Here is a 16,706-nt window from a genome sequence, read left to right on the forward strand (position 1 = left end):
TTAGGTTTGTGGTTGGACTCAATGATCTTAAAGGTCTTTCCAACCTAAAAAATTCTGTTCTATGACTCTATATGCCTGGCCATAGAAGGACATAACATCTGGAAGCGCTCTTACAAAGAGCCCGACATATTCTGGGCTGCTTGCAGGTGATATGAAACATGAAAGAAAGGGTGGAAATCCCTGGATGTTTCAGGGATCTATGGGAACTGGGTGCATGCTCAGGCTGTGGCTAACTCAGCTTCTCATACCCCACATGACTCAGTAGTCCAAAGCCTGGTGAGGTCTGATAAATCACTCTTGACTCAGCAAAACATTGCCACATGACACTGCAGAGCTGGGACTGTGAATGTTTCTCCATTCCAGCCATCTTCTAGCTGGGTAGCAACCAGTAAATTTGTAAAGAACATTTGTGAAAGAAAGAGGCGCTGTGCCTTCAGACTTTTTAGAGGTGCTTAATGGAACAGATGAGCTTTAAAATCTTACAGAGCCTGCGCTTGCATCTCTCAGGACTGACATCCCTGTAAAGATTTGGCTTTTGTGTGTGAATTAGTTTAAATCCCAAGGAAGTGATTTTATTATCCCATGGGAAGGCTTTGGTGATGGATAACAGTGTGGAAATTACAGACTCCACCGCCTAGTTTTGAGTTGCCTCTGCTCTGGAGGGATTGAGAGGCAGAGACTTGCCCACAATGCCAGGGACACTGAGCTCATTTTAGAGCCCAGTGTTACCTCCCTGTCCCCCACCAGCACTAGCAACACAACAGACTCTATAGCAGATGTGGCCAAAGATGCATCCCCTTTGCTATGGATGAACTTGTGCAAGTGGTTTAAACTTTCTGGCCAGTCTCAGTTGCATGAACTGTTGCAGCCAGAAACTTTACAGTGTGCCAGGTGCTGCTTCCCTCCCCTTTCTCTCCACATTTTGGTTTAGCTAGCCCTGGGACACCTTCTCGGATGCATCCAGTTTCCTAAGTGAGGACCTGGAGGAGCTCAACCACATGTCCAGCAACCTGAGCAGCTCCAGTGTCACAGACTCCTCAAATGTCACTGGAGCTGCTCGGTAGCGGAACGGCCCCAACCTTGGGTACATCTCACCGTGCTGGTCCCCCACATGGCTTTCACTACCTAAAAGCCCTGGGAATGCTTTTTCCAAAGGACAGCTGGACCTAGGGCTGGATCTTGCCACCAGGCCTGTCTCCTGGCACTGTTGGGACTGCTATCACTGCAGAAGACACAGCAACACCAGGCGTTGGACCTATGTATAAGTCAAAGCTCTTTACAAGCCTCAACAGTATCTCTGTTTACCCTGTCTGGCATTGCTACTGCAAGGCAATATCCAGACACCTGCCTATCCCTCCCTGCAATCAGGGATGCAGCCCTGAATCCAAGGTTGTCTGGGGGATCAACACGGGCAGCTGGGAGAGCTACACCGCTCTCGCTCTGGCAGGGTGTCAGGGCACTTCTGCCCATTTTGTTTTGCATGACAACGACAGAGAAGCAATTTTCAGGCTTGTCCTTCACTCCCTGACTTGAGACAGGTTTGGGGGCAACTTGCTTGGTTGCAACATGATTCTCTAGCAGCAGGACTACCAGTAGCTCTGTGTGACGAACTATGGTTCCTATGAAAGCAGGTAATCCCTTCCTCCCCCTGCCTTGACTGATGCATGAAAAGATGGGAAACAGATGGATAAATTCAACAGGCAATACTGTATGCAAAAGTGCAAATCCATGTGCATACCCCACTGCCACAGACCAGTGCGTTGCAGGTGCCTTGCAGTCCACCAGCTACCTCCTGAGTCTCACCTGACCTTGCCAGATACAGATCTGCCAGGCTTCAGAGTCAGGCTCTCTGGACCAGGCTGGATCCATCCATCCTGCACTGGCTCCTGAGGTCTGTGGTAGTGTTAAATCACTCCCTTCGCCTCCCCTCAGTCTGCAACTTGCTCTTGAGCCGTGTGAAATAAACAGGCAAATCCACCAGTCCCGAGGGAGGACGGGTATCTCTGAATTCACTGCATGTAGAGTCAACACTGACCCTGTCCTGAGGCTGCCCACGCTTTGACCTTGCAGGTCTGGCCCACAAATATGTGCTTTAGCTCTGCAGTTTCTGAATAAACACTCCACATTGTGCTGGAGGCATGTGGTTTCCCTCTTCAGAAGAGCCCCCAAATTGTCTGTGTTGGTTTTTCCTAGCCTCTGCAAATAAATAGACATGGCTCTCAGGGGATATACAGCGACACACTGCAGCTGCTCTGCCTGCGCAGCTCGAGCCACTGTGTGGGGCTGAGATGCCAGTGTCTCCCCGGGGAAGAATGGGTCCCAGTTATGCACCATGCTATGCTGGGCATAACCTTCCCCTCAGCCCTGGCAGAGAGCTGGGATGGAGCTGCCCGGATACATCCTGCCTGCAGCTGGCTTGCCAGCAGCAGGAGCAGAAAACTGCAGGGGGGAGATGAGCAATGCGTATGGGTTGTTCACCATGGAAGTGTTTTGGGGCTGAAAACCGCTACCGTGTAGGGGAGACACCATCTGCAGGTCTGTACAGACGGACTGGCAACACAGAGAGCAACGTGCAGCCAGACCACCTCTCCCTCACTACCTGAGGACTGGAAGGGGGCAAACAGGCTTGCAGAGCCTTCATACAAATGAGCAGATGGTGTAATAGCAGCAGCCATGGACAGGTGGGCAAACTGTGTCCCCTCTTCTGCAGAAGTGGAAGCGGTCCAGGGAACAAAAACAGGGACGATCAAAGCTCTGGACAACTCTGAGCAACTAGCAAAGCTAGGACTTTTCAACCTGGGGAAGAGCTTTCCATGAGAGAAAAGCTTTTAATGACAGCAGCTGTCTCTGGGCCGAAAACAGTGGAGGCTGAGTCAGATGGATGCCCCATCTGACCAAGCATGGCTGTTTTATGCTCCTCATTACTATTTCCAGCTGTAGCATTAAATCTATCAGCAGTGGCTTTGTTGTGCCTTATAGTGCTGCAGTGTCCCACCTGGTGGTTCCAGGAAGGTGCAGAACTGGAGAAGGTGTGTGGGGATGGGTTGCATGGCCAGCTCGCCAAGCACAGTAGCCATGACACTGGCACAGCTCCCACCCTCACAGGGTGGTCGCTGACTGCAGGGAGCTCACTTGACTGTATGATGCACCCCGGACCCTTACCCAGATGCCTGCAAATGTGTCATGTGAGTATAGTAGCAAGCCAGAACAGCGTGATCCCCTTTGAGTGAGCACAGACCTGTCCTTGGAGGGTTTCAATTCACACTGAAGCACTTTTCAAAGCAACTTAGTGCTTTGCTAAAGGTGATCAGAAATCTCAACCAGTCATTCAGTGGAAATACATCTGGTGCAGGACTGAGCTGAATTCAGGAAGCAAGTCCTGGATTAGTCAATGCCCTCTGATCTCTGGCACTGCGAGCAAAGGGAGCCCTTCACATAGCCAATTTGTACAACCTCATTACAAGTATTTTGTGAAAGCCAAGTTGTGTCCGGTCTGGTAGAAGTGGGAGATGAAAGAGCAGGGGGAGCCCCAACGACTGCTGGTGCACACTTACACTGTTACCTTGGTTGGACTATGCCCTGCCACAGTCCCAAAGATTGCCCTGACACCAGGAGCAACCTAGACCTGAAATGTGGCAACTGGCTGGGAACCTGCAGTTCCCAGAGAACATTTCTGGGCAATTAGTTCAGTTTGGAAGTTGCTCTCAAGTGCTGGAGCAGAGATCCAAGGTCCCTTGTGTTCAGAGTCTCCCCTTGGGCTCTTTCCATGCTCCCACGTGTTATCTGGGCTGATTCCTGTTGTGAAAGGCTCTTGGATAAAAAGCTGAGTAACATCTAATATGAGAAGTGCAGATGTTACTATTTTCAATTTACATCAGCTCTGGAAGTGGTGGTTTTTAGTAGAGAGCCAGGGAGTTTTCTCCCATGCTGAAGAAACTTTACTTTCCTTTCACTAAATTGCCTCTTACAGAAAAAAAACAGCACTTGTTTGGCACCTTCTTCACCGGGATCTGTGTGTTTCTCACTACTCCCGCGTGGCCTTTCTCACAGGAATGCGGTGAAATAATACAGTGCAGAGCCCTGTTTTGTGATGTGTGTTTGAAATCAATGTTTTGACTACGCTTTTACTAGCCCTTTGTGGGAAATGGCTTGTGCTGTTTTCTCTCAGCCTTGCGTAAAAAAGTGCTGTTGAAATAAGATTGTGCATGTCATTTTATTATTCACCATCACTAACTTAAATGTGTAGTCAGCACAGAGCACACAGGATCAATTAATCACCTGTTTCTAGGCTCAGGAAAGCTACCAGAAAGCTCAGATATCTTGACACTCCCCGTCCTTCAAAATCTGGATGTCTTGCCTGGTTTTCCTAGAATAACATAGGAAAAAAAAAGAGTAAGAGCTCAAAAAAAAAATACTCCCCAAGTCTTACTTTGGCTCCCGTCCAGCCCATGGAAGGGGGCTGACTATTATAAAATTGGCTTGCTCATTTTCCTGTCTAAAAAGCTGAGGTGGCTGCAAGCCATCCTGGCCCACAGATGTCCCCTCCCTGGGCATGCAGCACAGGTGGTGGGTCTCCAGCCCAACCTGCTCACAGCAGGGCTGTCCCCAGTGTGAGGTTATGGTGGCCATGCCTCTGTCTACACCCTAACCACCCCCTGAAGGATGGAGACCTCCGTCTACCTCCCTGGTGCACCACCTTCCTGGGGAAGGGGTTGTGTCCAACCTGCACCCTCTGGGGCTGATGCTTGTGGCTGATGCCCTGAGTTGCATCACCTGCTACCACCAAGAAGCGTGTGGCTCCATCCCATTTGCAACCGTATGCTGCTGCTAGATCCCCCCAAGCCTCCCCTTCCCAGACTAGCCAGACACAGCTCCTACACACCTCCTTGCTGCTTGCCTTGACAAGCTGGTCATCCCTCTTCCCCTGCAGCCCAGCACAGAGTTTGTGTTATTTGCCATGCAAGTGCACTGCTGACCTATGTTCAACCTGATCATTACCCTCGGTCCGTTTCTAGCAGGAAACCCTGCTTAGGCAATCACTTCCCAACCTGGATAAAATCACTGCCCCAAAGCAACCCTTGTGTTTCTCATGAGGTCTCTGTTGCCCTAGTCCTCAAGTTTATGGTGGTACCTGTGGTTTGAAGTTCTGCCAAAAGAGCCATGAGGCACATAACTGGGCATCTGCATTCGCAGATGTCCCTTTGAAGGACTTAGTGGTGCTGTTTGACTGTCCAGACTAGGTGCCTAGTTGGCCTTTTTGCCCATCTAAGTTCAACTCTCCCTTCTCTAATTGCAGGCAGCACAGACAGTGGGACCTTTTCCCATCCTCTACGGAGCGTCTGGTTTGTTGCCAGCTTGCAGGCACTTATGTTGGAGGGTCCCCTGGCCATGCACTCCTGACCTCACCTTTTAGATCTGCTGATCATGCAGCCACACGGTGGTCTGATTTAGCAAGATGACCCAACAGATGAATATTCAGCTCTTCTGTGGGATTAGTCCCCGGCCAACACAATGGGCTAAATCCCTCACACTGCAGCTGCACAGTAGTCACTAAACGTGGTGCCAAGGATAGGGCAGAAACCTGCAGGCAAGGGCTGGGGGTATGCCTGCACCTATCCGCGGGCTGTGCCAGCTCAGGAGGGTGAAACTCACAGGCTTCACAGCCCAGCGCCCAGCTCAGCTGACATGAAAAAGTCCTCTTCCACTTTGCTAGCAGGAACACGTGTGCCTCCCATCTGCCATGGCTTTCCCCAGGCACCGGGGAGCCTGAATGACGGTATTTCACAAGCACTCAGTTTCAGATGGCCAAAATTAGACCCCTGGAGGTCTCTGCAAAGGGCATGAGCTTACATTTTCTGCACACAGAGCTGGCACTCATTGGCATAGGTGTTCCCGTCACTCCCACAGACAGGCAAGTGCAGGAGGGGGCAGGCCTGCAGCTGGACCATGTCTCCACACACTGGCTGGAAAGGAGAAACCACAGCACACATTTCAGTGCCAGCAGTACCCTCTCTTCCTCCCATAGCACCCAAGCAGGAGCAAGTGCCACTGGCAACCTGGTTCCCTCTGCCCCGAACAGGGCAGGGCATGCACAGAACAGGAGAGCAGGGAGCAGAGGCCACCACAACCCTCAGTGGGACTCACAACCTGGGCTTTGATGTGGGTTTGATGCTGGAGCACCAGTACCCAGCTTGGGATGATTGCTGGGAGCAGGCTTTCTCCCAGGCACACCAGGTATTAAATCCCATCTCAAGCCATGAACAAGGAAAAATAGGAACTTCCTACCGTTCTCAGGCCATTCCCTTCGTTCAGCTCTGCCCCTGAAACAGAGCAGAGACCTGTGAGTGTGGCACACCTGTGACCGGTGGCAGGAGCATGAGGCATCAACAGAGGGTCACGTCCAAACCAAAGGGAAGGTGGGGTTGTGCAGGGCCCACTCAGGACCCAGATCCATTGTTTGAGTTTCGTGAGGGGCGATCAGTTTGCTGCATGCCACCTGCACAGATCTGCCTCCAGCCGCAGATGAGCCAGCTGGGACAAAGCTGGGAACACCTGTTCCCACCCCATAATCCCTCTCCCAACAGCACTCTCTGGCAGTGTCTGGACCAGGAGCTCCACAGAGCACCCAACGCATCCCAGGAAATGTGAACCCATGCAGTGCTGCATGGGGACAGGGGGTATCTTCAGAGGGCTGGGTGATGCTGCACAGCCAGACAACAGTCAACAGGGAGAGCTGCATTCAGTGCGTTCCTTTTCTGTAGTCAGGCAGAGCAGTAGTAACAGTTCACAGCCCATCTGTGTTGTGCACAAATGTCCTGGGAGCATAAGGGCTCACACGCAGGCTGTTGCAGGACCACCACTGCATGCACCTAGGTAGCACCAGTTTTCCAGAGCCTACAAACAGCTGCTTCCAAACTGAATATGCTGAGCACGCAGTACTCTTGCAAAGGCTTGCAGGTCTTCATAGAGGCTGGAACAACAGTAGCTGCCACTGCAATGTACATGCTGTCCTCCCAGATCCTGGCTCCCGTTTGCATCACAGGCTGTCGCCTATTCCATCCCTCTCCCAAATGCAATATGGGCGATGAACCAGACCGTAACCGTTGCCCCGAACTGCTAATAAGTTGTGGTGTGTTTGCCTCAGTCCTTCTTCCGATGAAGCTGCCACTGTGTTTGCTTGCGCTCTTCACCTCCTCTCCAAACCAGAGTGTCTGGGTCTTTCTGCCATCCCACCCATTTTTGGTCCCTCCGTGGTTCCCAGCCCACCACCGAAGAGGCAGCTGCTGGCAGCAGAGCAGGCTTACCGCCAGCAGCGATGAGAGTCACCAGTGCCGCCACCACCACCACCACCACCAGCTCCCTCGCAGGCATGGTCAGTTCAGGCACACGCGCTCATTTACCTTGCTCTGCTCATGGCTGCCTTTATAGGGGAGGGTACCAGCTTATCTCAGCAGGGCTGGGAAAAGCAGCATTTTGAGCAGTGTTTGATCTGCGCTGGGAACAGCTGGACTGTGCACCTAGAGAGATCAGTTGGACGCTCTCATGCAATTGATAAGCCACCCCAGTGCCAGTTGCCAGCTCCAGGTGCCAGCACTTGGAGGCTGCTTTACAATCCCTTTGCACTGCAGTCTGAATTGGGCAATGCTGCTCTTCTCTGCTCCACCCAGCCAGCTTACCTCTGTGTGTAACTTGCCCAAACCATCCCTCCAGCTTTGCAGCTGCTGTTCGTCATATATGTGGCAGGTATCTCTATTTGGGTTGGGAGACTTCACATGGAAAAACCAGGAAATTCAGGCTGATTTGGGTGGCTGCACTGTGGCCTGAGCATTATCCCATGAGACCCAGCCAGGCAGATAACTCAGCTGCCTGACGCACTGGGCAGGACGCCAGGAGGGGGATCTCAAACACACAGGAGGCCTGCCGTCATGCTACGGCAAGCCCACCCTGTCGTTGGGTGGGATGGGACAAGCTGGGGATGCAGAGGGGCTGGAGGGAACAAAATTCAGCTGAGTGGGAGTAGGGAGCTGCAGGTGCAGCCACTGCCTGTGCCTGGTTTAATACATTGCTCTGCTCACCAGCTTGGTCATATAAACAGTTGCAGCTGAGATCAACAGAGCAAAATGATCTTTATCATAAGATTCAGTGTGATGGAAGGGGGCTGTGTGCATGGATACCCAGTTTAAATATGCAGAGGTGTCACATACAGCAGGGAGGGGTTCAGAGAGGCCGGAAAGGATCCTCAGTGGTAAGAGACGCCCACTCCACAGAAAAGCAAGCATCACCACCCCAGAAGATGCTATCTACTTTGCCTACAAGACTGGACGCTCGATGTCAGTCTTGCTGTGTGAGCATCCTCACCATCTCTTTCTGAGAAGCTGAATTTTCCACATCCGTCCCTATCTTCCTCTGGTGAATCAAAATCAATTGGTGAAGGGTGAAGGATGGAAAAGAGGACTACTGGGTGGAAAGTTGGTGTCGTAGCTGAAGACCACTGTTGACCAAAAAATCCTTTGGGACAGACTTGCTGAGATGAAGTCTGGGCCAGAAGTGACAGAGGGCCTCCTTCATCCTGGGAGCAGGTCAGAGGTGCTGTGTGTACAAGGGGAGGGCAGGGGGTAGGTGTCCTACAGAAACCACCAGCAGGCTGGGAGAGCTCCAGACACTCACAGCATGCATATTTGCACTTGCCGAGGAGCTGATCATGACCATGCTCGGGACATTTCTTCCCCACAGCCTTACCTGAGTCTTAGGAAGGTACACACTGGCCCCAGCCAGCTGAGACAAGAGTGAATGGCTTAATGAGCACCCCCCATGGCCAAGGGGGTACGAGCCCTGCACGAGGATGCTTCCATCCTTGCCCTTGGGAGGTCCTTCTACCCAAGTCAGCAGGGCTGTGACCAGGTTTTTGGGAAGGGGGAAGGTGACTGATTCAGGGTTCCCCTTGCAGAACCATTTCTCCACTCTGCTCAGGTGGCTGTGCACATGTCTTATATTCCCTCTTCACAGAGTTTACATAGTTCAACAACCTTTGGCTTTTATTATTATTCCACTTTGGAAATCCTTCAACTAAAGTAAATATTTAACTGCACTAGCAGTTGTTGCTGAGGCACATGGGGGCCTGTTGGGCTTGTTTAGTCTAGTACTGGGGAGGCCAAGGGGGATCTGATAGCAGCCTACAACTGCTGGAAGGGCAGTTGATGGAGCCAACCTCTTCTTGGTAGTGCCAGATGACAGAATAAAAAGCAGTAGACACAAACTGCAGTCCTGAGATGTTCAGGTCAGTAGTTAGGAAAGAAACGTTACCGCAGAGGATGAGCAACCCAGACCAGCAGGGAGGTAGGCTCTCTCCATCCTTGGTGGGCCAGGTACAAGGGGGATCCCTGCATCTGGGGACTCCTGCCTTTGGACGCCCCTCCAGCTTCTCCTGGGGCAGGAGCGAGGATCCTGGCTCTGCTGCCTCCTCCCTGCACTCCCGCCAGCCGCAGCCCTCCAAGAAAGGCAGGAGGAGCAGCTGTAAAGGTCCTGGGCTTGCCTGTGGAGGCAGACATTTCATCTCACCACCAGCAAGGCAGAGAAACTCCACTGGAGGCAGCGGCAACAAGGAAGGAAGGGGATTTCTGCTTCCAAAACCAATCTCACACTTGTTCCCTCGTGGCATTGCCTTTGCACTTGTTCCCACACACTCACCAGCACCCACCTGCCCGTGTCCACGCCACCCACCCAGGATCGCTTGTCACATTGTGAGCCCTTACGACACTTTGGCCTCGCAGGTGGCCATGGCACTGTTTGCAGGGTTGCCATCTGGCTGGGCATGGAAGTCAGGATGCCAAGGCAGATTGTATCACATCGCTCTTGCTCCACACCTGCCTGGTGGCCTTATCTGTGGTGTGGCCTTGGTGTCATCACCACTCCACCCAGCACCTACCAGTTCCTTGCTGTTATCTGCTGCCTTTCCTGGATTTCATGGCTGTTCTTGGCCTTCTGGCTTGCTGCGCTAACACTGATATTTTAACTCCTGTTCTGCTGCTCTTCCCAGTGCTTTTGCATGCCAGCAAATGCCAGGGACCCACAAACACTGGAGTACCCCAGGAGCAGGGGTACACAGTTCCTTGTGCAGCCCAAGCCCAGAGCCCACAGTCTATCCTCCCATTGCACGAGGGAGCAAGTCAAAAAAAGGAGGGCAAGTACCACACTTGTTTTCATTCTTTGCTCCCTCCCTGCCTCCAGATGGGTTTTACAGAGACGATGATAGCATCCATTCTGCATCTCCACTCACCCTGATGTCTCCCCATGAGTAGGAGGGAGAAGGACTGATTTGTTCTTCTCCTCTGCATGCAAAAAAAGCAGAGATGCAGGTGAACAGAGGTTTTCCTTTGGATATACAGGGGAGCCAAAACCTCACATCTGAGGAGGCCTCCCTGCTTAACTGGGGCAGGGATCAGCCATCACCACTTCCCGGCAGTTTTGCCAGACTTTCTGGATACAGACCACGCCTTCGGCTGCCTCCCTCCTCTCTTTATTACATGGGTAAATACTCCCATGTGGCAGGAGGTGAGTAACACCCATTATTTCTTTGATGGTTCAAAAATTTCCCAGTCACACCATTGGCTGCAAGAGCGCAAGACGGGGTGAGTACACTGATGAGTCCTCCTGCCTGCTGACACTCCCACCAGCAGAGGGGACAGGGCCAAGGTGGCATCTATCTGGAGAAGATCAGAGCTTCCCACCAAGCCAGGCTGTGCACTGGACCTCAGAGGTGCAGCAGGCTAGGGGGAGCATCCATTGCACACCTTTTTCCCCTGCTTCATCTGCCAGCTGGAGTCGCTGCGTAGCTAGGCAGAAGTTGCTGCAGCTCGCTCCGATCCAAGGACACCTGCCTCTCCTCTCCCGTGGGTTTGCTTGTGCCTGTTCAGACCTCTGGAGTGCAAGACACGCTCTGAATGCATCTGCGAACCGCAAATGCCCTGCAGCTCCTTGGCAGCTTAAGAATGGTGTTGACCTTCCTTTTTCCACATCTCCACATGAGGGACGGGTATCCACATCCTCAGTGCAGCAGATAAAACTGCAGAAAACCATGGATTTACTTTTTCCCCAGTAAATGCTCACCATGGGGTAAACCAAGCCACCATGCTAGCGTAAAGGAGGGGATGAGGCTGTGTATCTGGGCTGGGTGGGCAGAGATCTGAGCTAGTTGGGCTGGCACCGTGGTGTGTCTGTACCCTTCTACTCTGAGCTGACACGGTTAACCTGGATGCTGGCAGCAGGGGTAGGTATATCAGCTATCCCAAGCATACTAATGTTCACTTTTGTTTATCTGGGTACTTGCACCCACTGTAATTTACCAAAAAAATCAGATTTTGGAGTCTCTCTCTCTCCCTAGAGTTTGTTTCTGGATAAACAAACCTCTACTGGGCTTCAGCCTTTTATGCCTTCTTCTTTCTCAGCATTGCTGATTCCACCTTGTGTAGGACTGAATGCTGTCATCATCCTGCACTTAACACCACCCTGGAGGAAAACAGGTAGCACATGTGCCAGCTCTCCCCTCCAAAGTGACGGGTGCTCTTGGCAAGTATTTGTTGAGGATGTCCCTTGGCTTTTGCAAGGAAGACCTGGTCTTCCCAGTCTGCCAGTTGCTGAAGCCCCCAGAGCTACCCCAGGATGAATTAATGTAAAGAGGGATGCAATGTAAGAGAATCAGGGAAGTCTTTTTGTTTCTCCATGCATTGAGGGGATGTTCAGTGATGCTGCATTTGCATGGATGTTTGGCAGCAGGCTCACCTGGTCATGCCTGGCCAACTTTCCATGTCACTGCTGGTAACATTCACACTTTTCTCCACTTTCTTCTACATGTCCAGGGGTGCAACATCCATCTGAAGAAAATTCAAGGAATGAAACGCTCTCCAGTGCGTTGTTTATACAATGAATGTGCAGGCACACACACCGGTCAGCACTTTCCCTTTAGCTAAATTGCCAGAGAAGGAAGAAGCGGGTCTTACACATAGATACTAAAAGCAGAACTGTGTGTCCTTGAGGTTGCCTGCTATTTCTGACTTCAAAGCCCACTTACTATGCAGGTATCATTTTTTTCCAAATGACCTATTAACTACTTGGGTATGTATCAATTAACACCAGGAAGGAGCCACAATAAGTATCATTGAACAGAAGGGCACTGTCACACCCAGTGAAACCCATCCTGTTTCTTCCAGCAGATTCCTGCAGCTTTCGGCTTCCATTCCTCTTAAAAATTGCAGAGTGAACTTTGCTCTGCAAAATTCTCTCTGAAACATCTCATTTATGTTGAGGTATCAATATCATCTGTTAACTCACATCTTTGCTTTATTTTTCACTCTGACACTATGGCCATCTAGATCTGTACTGGTGGATCAGAGCAGAACTAGAAGCACTCCAAGCAGCTTACTTTTGAGTAGCTAGATGCTAATGCAAAGTTTCTCCTTCATGAACCTGTGGCACTCAACAGGGGCACCAAACCACACTTTTGTGCATAACCTTCATCCCAGATTCTGCTCCGGAAAATACACTGTTCAAGGGCCCAGCCAGGTCCTGGCACCTCTGGACAGATGCTATTCTTGCTGCTGTCTGTCCCAGGAGGCAAAGCAGTGCATAAAGAAGAAATGCACTGCTGATAATGACAAGCACAAAGCCTGAGCACCCTTGTAATGGATTTATGTTTAAACTGCTGTAACACATGATTCAGGCTGTATGTTATAGGAAGTACTACAGCAGGAGCCACCCAAATCAACAGAAGATGAGCCTTGCAAGGAACTGGGCAAGTGCAGCAGTGACCCAACGTGAGCTGTCTTTGGAGCCAGATTTTGGCAAGGCCCATTTAACCTTATTTTGGTGGCTAGAATGGGTTGTGTATGGCACCATACCTGCACTACCACAATGTGTAGCTATAAAGGAACCATTCAGGTTAAAAGTGCCAAAGACTGTAACTAAGAAATTGTGGAAGTTTCTCTTCACTTAGATGAATGTAACTGTAGGTAAAATACAGCTTCTTGCCTGGTGATGAGTTTCTCTGCAGATGAAGTTATTTTTTTCTCTTGTACTCCTCAACCCACACACAACTGAAGCATTACAGGCACCTCCCTGTGCTCTGACAGGCCTGACTGTGTGCCTCTTGCAGAGGATTATCCTCAATTCTCTGCCAAGGTGAGCACACAAAATGGGACCTGAGACATGAGACACAGCTTAGCACCATCCAGTTAAAAAGATGCACACCTGCATTTGTCCCTGGATTGGCTACAACTGAAATGAAAGGGGGTATCAGCCCTGTAAGGCTGGTAAGGACATACAGATACATGCACCTTTCCTGTCACAAGTATGGAACATGCTCAGTCTGCAGCAGGACCTGCTGGCACCATTCAGGAGGCAAGGAAGTTAGCAGGAGTTGGTCTATGTCAGCACCCACTATTTCAGGGCTGCTTGGCACCCTTCCTAAATTGCTGCACTATGCAAAATCACCCCACAAAACTGATTCATTGTTGGCAGCAGAAGTTAAAGAGGAACCGTGCAAAAAGACTTCCAGGTTTGTAAGATGATGTCAAATGTGAGTCTTGCACTCTGCCAAGCTGGACCAGTTTCAAGCCTTTCTTTCAAGTAATGAGCATTGCAAATTGTAGACAAAGTTCATTGTCTGGTCCCCCATGCGACTTCTTTCCATGGAGACAGTGCTGTCCCTGATTTGACTCTTCTGGGCTTTCAGCAAAGGGCAGCTGGACGTTGCTATTGGATGTCCAGAGCTTTCTGCCTCTCTTCACTTGTTCGTCTGCTGTCTGCCTGCCTTGCCTGCTACCTGTCCTCCAGCTGAGTCGGTTCTTCCTAACCCTCCTCCTAAACCAGGGCCTTGGCAGAAGAGCTCTGCAGCCCACACAGCAGCAAGCGGTGACCTCGGGGAGCAGGATCCTGAGAGCGGAGGACTGTACTGGGACACTCAGCCTCATGGCTCTGTGGCAGGGTGACCTGCAGGCAGCACGGAGCCGTGCCCTTGCCTCTGGGCCCTGCCCTGCAGAAATGCACAGCTCCACGCTGCTGCTATGACAGCGGTGGAAGAAAACAGAGGAATGTGCCTGTCTGGTGCGGCACTGCACACCAGTGATGCTCGCCCACCCGCCTGCTCAGCATGCCCCGGAGTGAGGGAGAGACAGGTGAGAGGGACAGACATTGGGGACATCCCTGGGGTTTTGCATGCCTTGAAGGGAGCAGTGACCTCAGAGAGGGCCCCCCCATCCCATGCCGCTGGAGAGGGCGCCTATTTCTGGCGCTCCTGGAAGCAGCGTTTCTGTTAAGGTAGCTGCACTAAATTAACCCAAGAGTGTAGCTGCCCAGCAGGGTGCAGGGGCTGGAGCCTGGAGCATGCAAGCACCGGCGGGGTCCGTCACCAGCGCTCGGGGAGCCCGGTGCCAGCAGAGGGCAGCTGTGAGCCGGGACACCCCACGCACGGCCCGCCCCACGCAGCGCGGGGGGCTCGGCCCCCCTGCCCCCCACCGCTGTTCACCCGCGCCGTTCATCTGGCCCTTCCCCAGGTCCCGATCTTACCTTCCGACCTCTCATCTTGCCTCCTCCTTGCCTGAGCCGTGCTCACCGCGGGCACCGCTTTCATGCCCTGGGGAGCTGCGCTGCACGGGGTTTTTTTTTGCTCTTCTGTTCAAAAAACAGGTAGATGTGGCACTTCGGGATATGGTTTAGTCTAGTCTACCCTTGATTGGTTTAGGTGGGCTTGGTAGTGTAGGTTAATGGTTGGACTGGATGATCTTAAAGGTCTTTTCCAACCTAGACGATTCTATGATTCTATGATTCTATGATTCTGAGCAGCCCAGGGCTGTGGGCATCACCCCAGTGCAATCCGAGGCTGCTCACACGGGGCCTGCCGCTGTTCCCCGGGGATGCTCAGGGCTGCCGCGACCACACTGGAGAGTGGGATCACAAGCCCAAATTCCCACTCTCCCTGGAGAAGCTGACAACATGATGTATGCTGAGCTTGGGGTAAGGTGCTAGGAGAGCTGCTGTGAGGGTTGTGTTTCTCTGTGCCCTCCCTGGCCAGAAAAGGGCTTGCGAGGCTTGACACAGAGATACTGAGAAGGGCTAGACCAGCTCCTGTACCCCTACCTGAAAGGAGGTTGTAGTGAGGTGGGTGTTGGTCTCTTCTCCCATGGAGTTAGCGACAGGACGAGAAGAAATGGGCTTAAGCTGCGCCAGGGGAGGTTTAGGTTGGAAATTAGGAAAAACTTCTTTACTGAAAGGGTGGTCAAGAATTGGAACAGGCTGCCCAGAGAGGTGGTGGAGTCACCATCCCTGGAAGTGTTCAAAAAAAGGGTAGACGTGGCACTTTGGGACATGATTTAGTCTAGTCTACCCTTGATTGGTTTAGAGTGGACTTGGTAGTGTTAGGTTAATGGTTGGACTGGATGATCTTAAAGGTCTTTTCTAACCTAAATGATTCTATGATTCTATTGTCCCAGCCACCTTCAACTCCACAAGGCCACGTGCTTGGAGTGGCCACGTTTTGTTGTGGACCAGGGGACAGGGCATTTCCATGTGGATATACACCCCTGCGCTGTTGGTGGTGACCACACACTGCTCTTCAGATGAGGAGTGGTTGCCCTGTGGCAGCAGTTGGTGCTACCCCCATGCCTAAAACAGTGACCTCAGCATGGACCTGGAAAGCTAGACCACACTGAAACAAATCCTTCCATGAGCTGCAGGATTCATAAACCCCCATCTGGCACATATTCACATCCTTTGCTGGATTCTGCCATGCTCCATGAGAACTTTGCTTTTCTTCTAAGAATACAGGGCTTATAACCTCCCTCTTCTCCCTCATACACCTAGCTACAAATGTCTCGCCACATTACCAGTGAACTTTCACTCTGTTGCACCCTGATGGCTTGTTTCAGCAAGTATTTTGGATGTTTATGATCTCCTCCAACTGCCAAATTTGATTAAAATCAGACTTACAAGTCATTAGGCACAATGGATGGCCAGATGTATTCATGTGCAGCAAAGCAGTATAGTCACGCAGCAGTTTTTTGTAGGGAGAAAAAGGCTAAAAATTAGCTTCACCGAAAAAGATCACCACCACCACAATGAAGCCAGGGAGCTAGAAGTTGATTCAGGTATGACTGGTAAAGTGAGATCTCCAAGGACTCTTCTTCACAGGTTTGGCTGAGGTGGAGATTGCAATGCTGAAAAGCTGGAGAGGGCTGACATGCAGCGTGTGCAGCTGGATCTTGCCTAAGGACATGCATGTATGCATTTTTCCTTTAAGGCCTGTATTTCTGTTTCCTCATGCACAGGTTCAGAAAGACATCTTACCTCTATACCAAAAATAGGTGTGCTGCTACATACTTAGATTTATATACCTATATTTACCCATACATACAGGATTGCATGCTTTTGTGTGTGCAGAGTGCAAATGATCCCTGGCTGCAACAGAACCTTCTTTTGTCACAAAGCCCCACTCTACTTCCATGTTGAGTGCGAGCAAGATAGTGGTGCCATGGAAAAAATGGCAATATTTTTACACCACTCATGTAAAACATAGCAGGCATTCATGGTAGGGTGCTACAGTGGACCTGTGGAAAAACATTAGACACTTCCTAACCCTCTGATGTTTGTACTGAACGCTGTGCTATAACTTTTTTTGCTATTGCTTGCTAAATTTAAGATGTGACGTATATAATAGT

At 51.1% G+C, this 16,706-nt stretch overlaps 1 protein-coding gene across 1 annotated transcript; it reads right to left on the reverse strand.

Moving 5' to 3' along the window:
* Nucleotides 1-4,311: 4,311 nt before the first annotated feature.
* SPINK4 (serine peptidase inhibitor Kazal type 4) lies at nucleotides 4,312-7,371 on the reverse strand. The gene is made up of 4 exons (XM_075727161.1): nucleotides 7,305-7,371; nucleotides 6,286-6,320; nucleotides 5,851-5,963; nucleotides 4,312-4,366 (listed from the first exon to the last, which is right to left on the reverse strand). The coding sequence occupies exons 1-4, from the start codon at nucleotides 7,369-7,371 to the stop codon at nucleotides 4,312-4,314; spliced, it is 270 nt and encodes an 89-aa protein (XP_075583276.1).
* Between the last annotated feature and the right edge of the window lie 9,335 nt (nucleotides 7,372-16,706).

The sequence above is a fragment of the Pelecanus crispus genome, chromosome Z (assembly GCF_030463565.1).
Source record: "Pelecanus crispus isolate bPelCri1 chromosome Z, bPelCri1.pri, whole genome shotgun sequence".
In the NCBI taxonomy this organism is placed as follows: Eukaryota; Metazoa; Chordata; class Aves; order Pelecaniformes; family Pelecanidae; genus Pelecanus; species Pelecanus crispus.

Excerpts from the sequence above, each read along its gene's own strand:
- SPINK4 (XM_075727161.1), bottom strand. The coding sequence starts at position 7,371 with ATGCCTGCGAGGGAGCTGGTGGTGGTGGTGGTGGTGGCGGCACTGGTG. Across the intron at positions 6,321-7,304 it reads GACTCTCATCGCTGCTGGCG|GGGCAGAGCTGAACGAAGGG; the intron begins GTAAGCCTGCTC and ends GCTCTGTTTCAG. Across the intron at positions 5,964-6,285 it reads AAGGGAATGGCCTGAGAACG|CCAGTGTGTGGAGACATGGT; the intron begins GTAGGAAGTTCC and ends TCTCCTTTCCAG.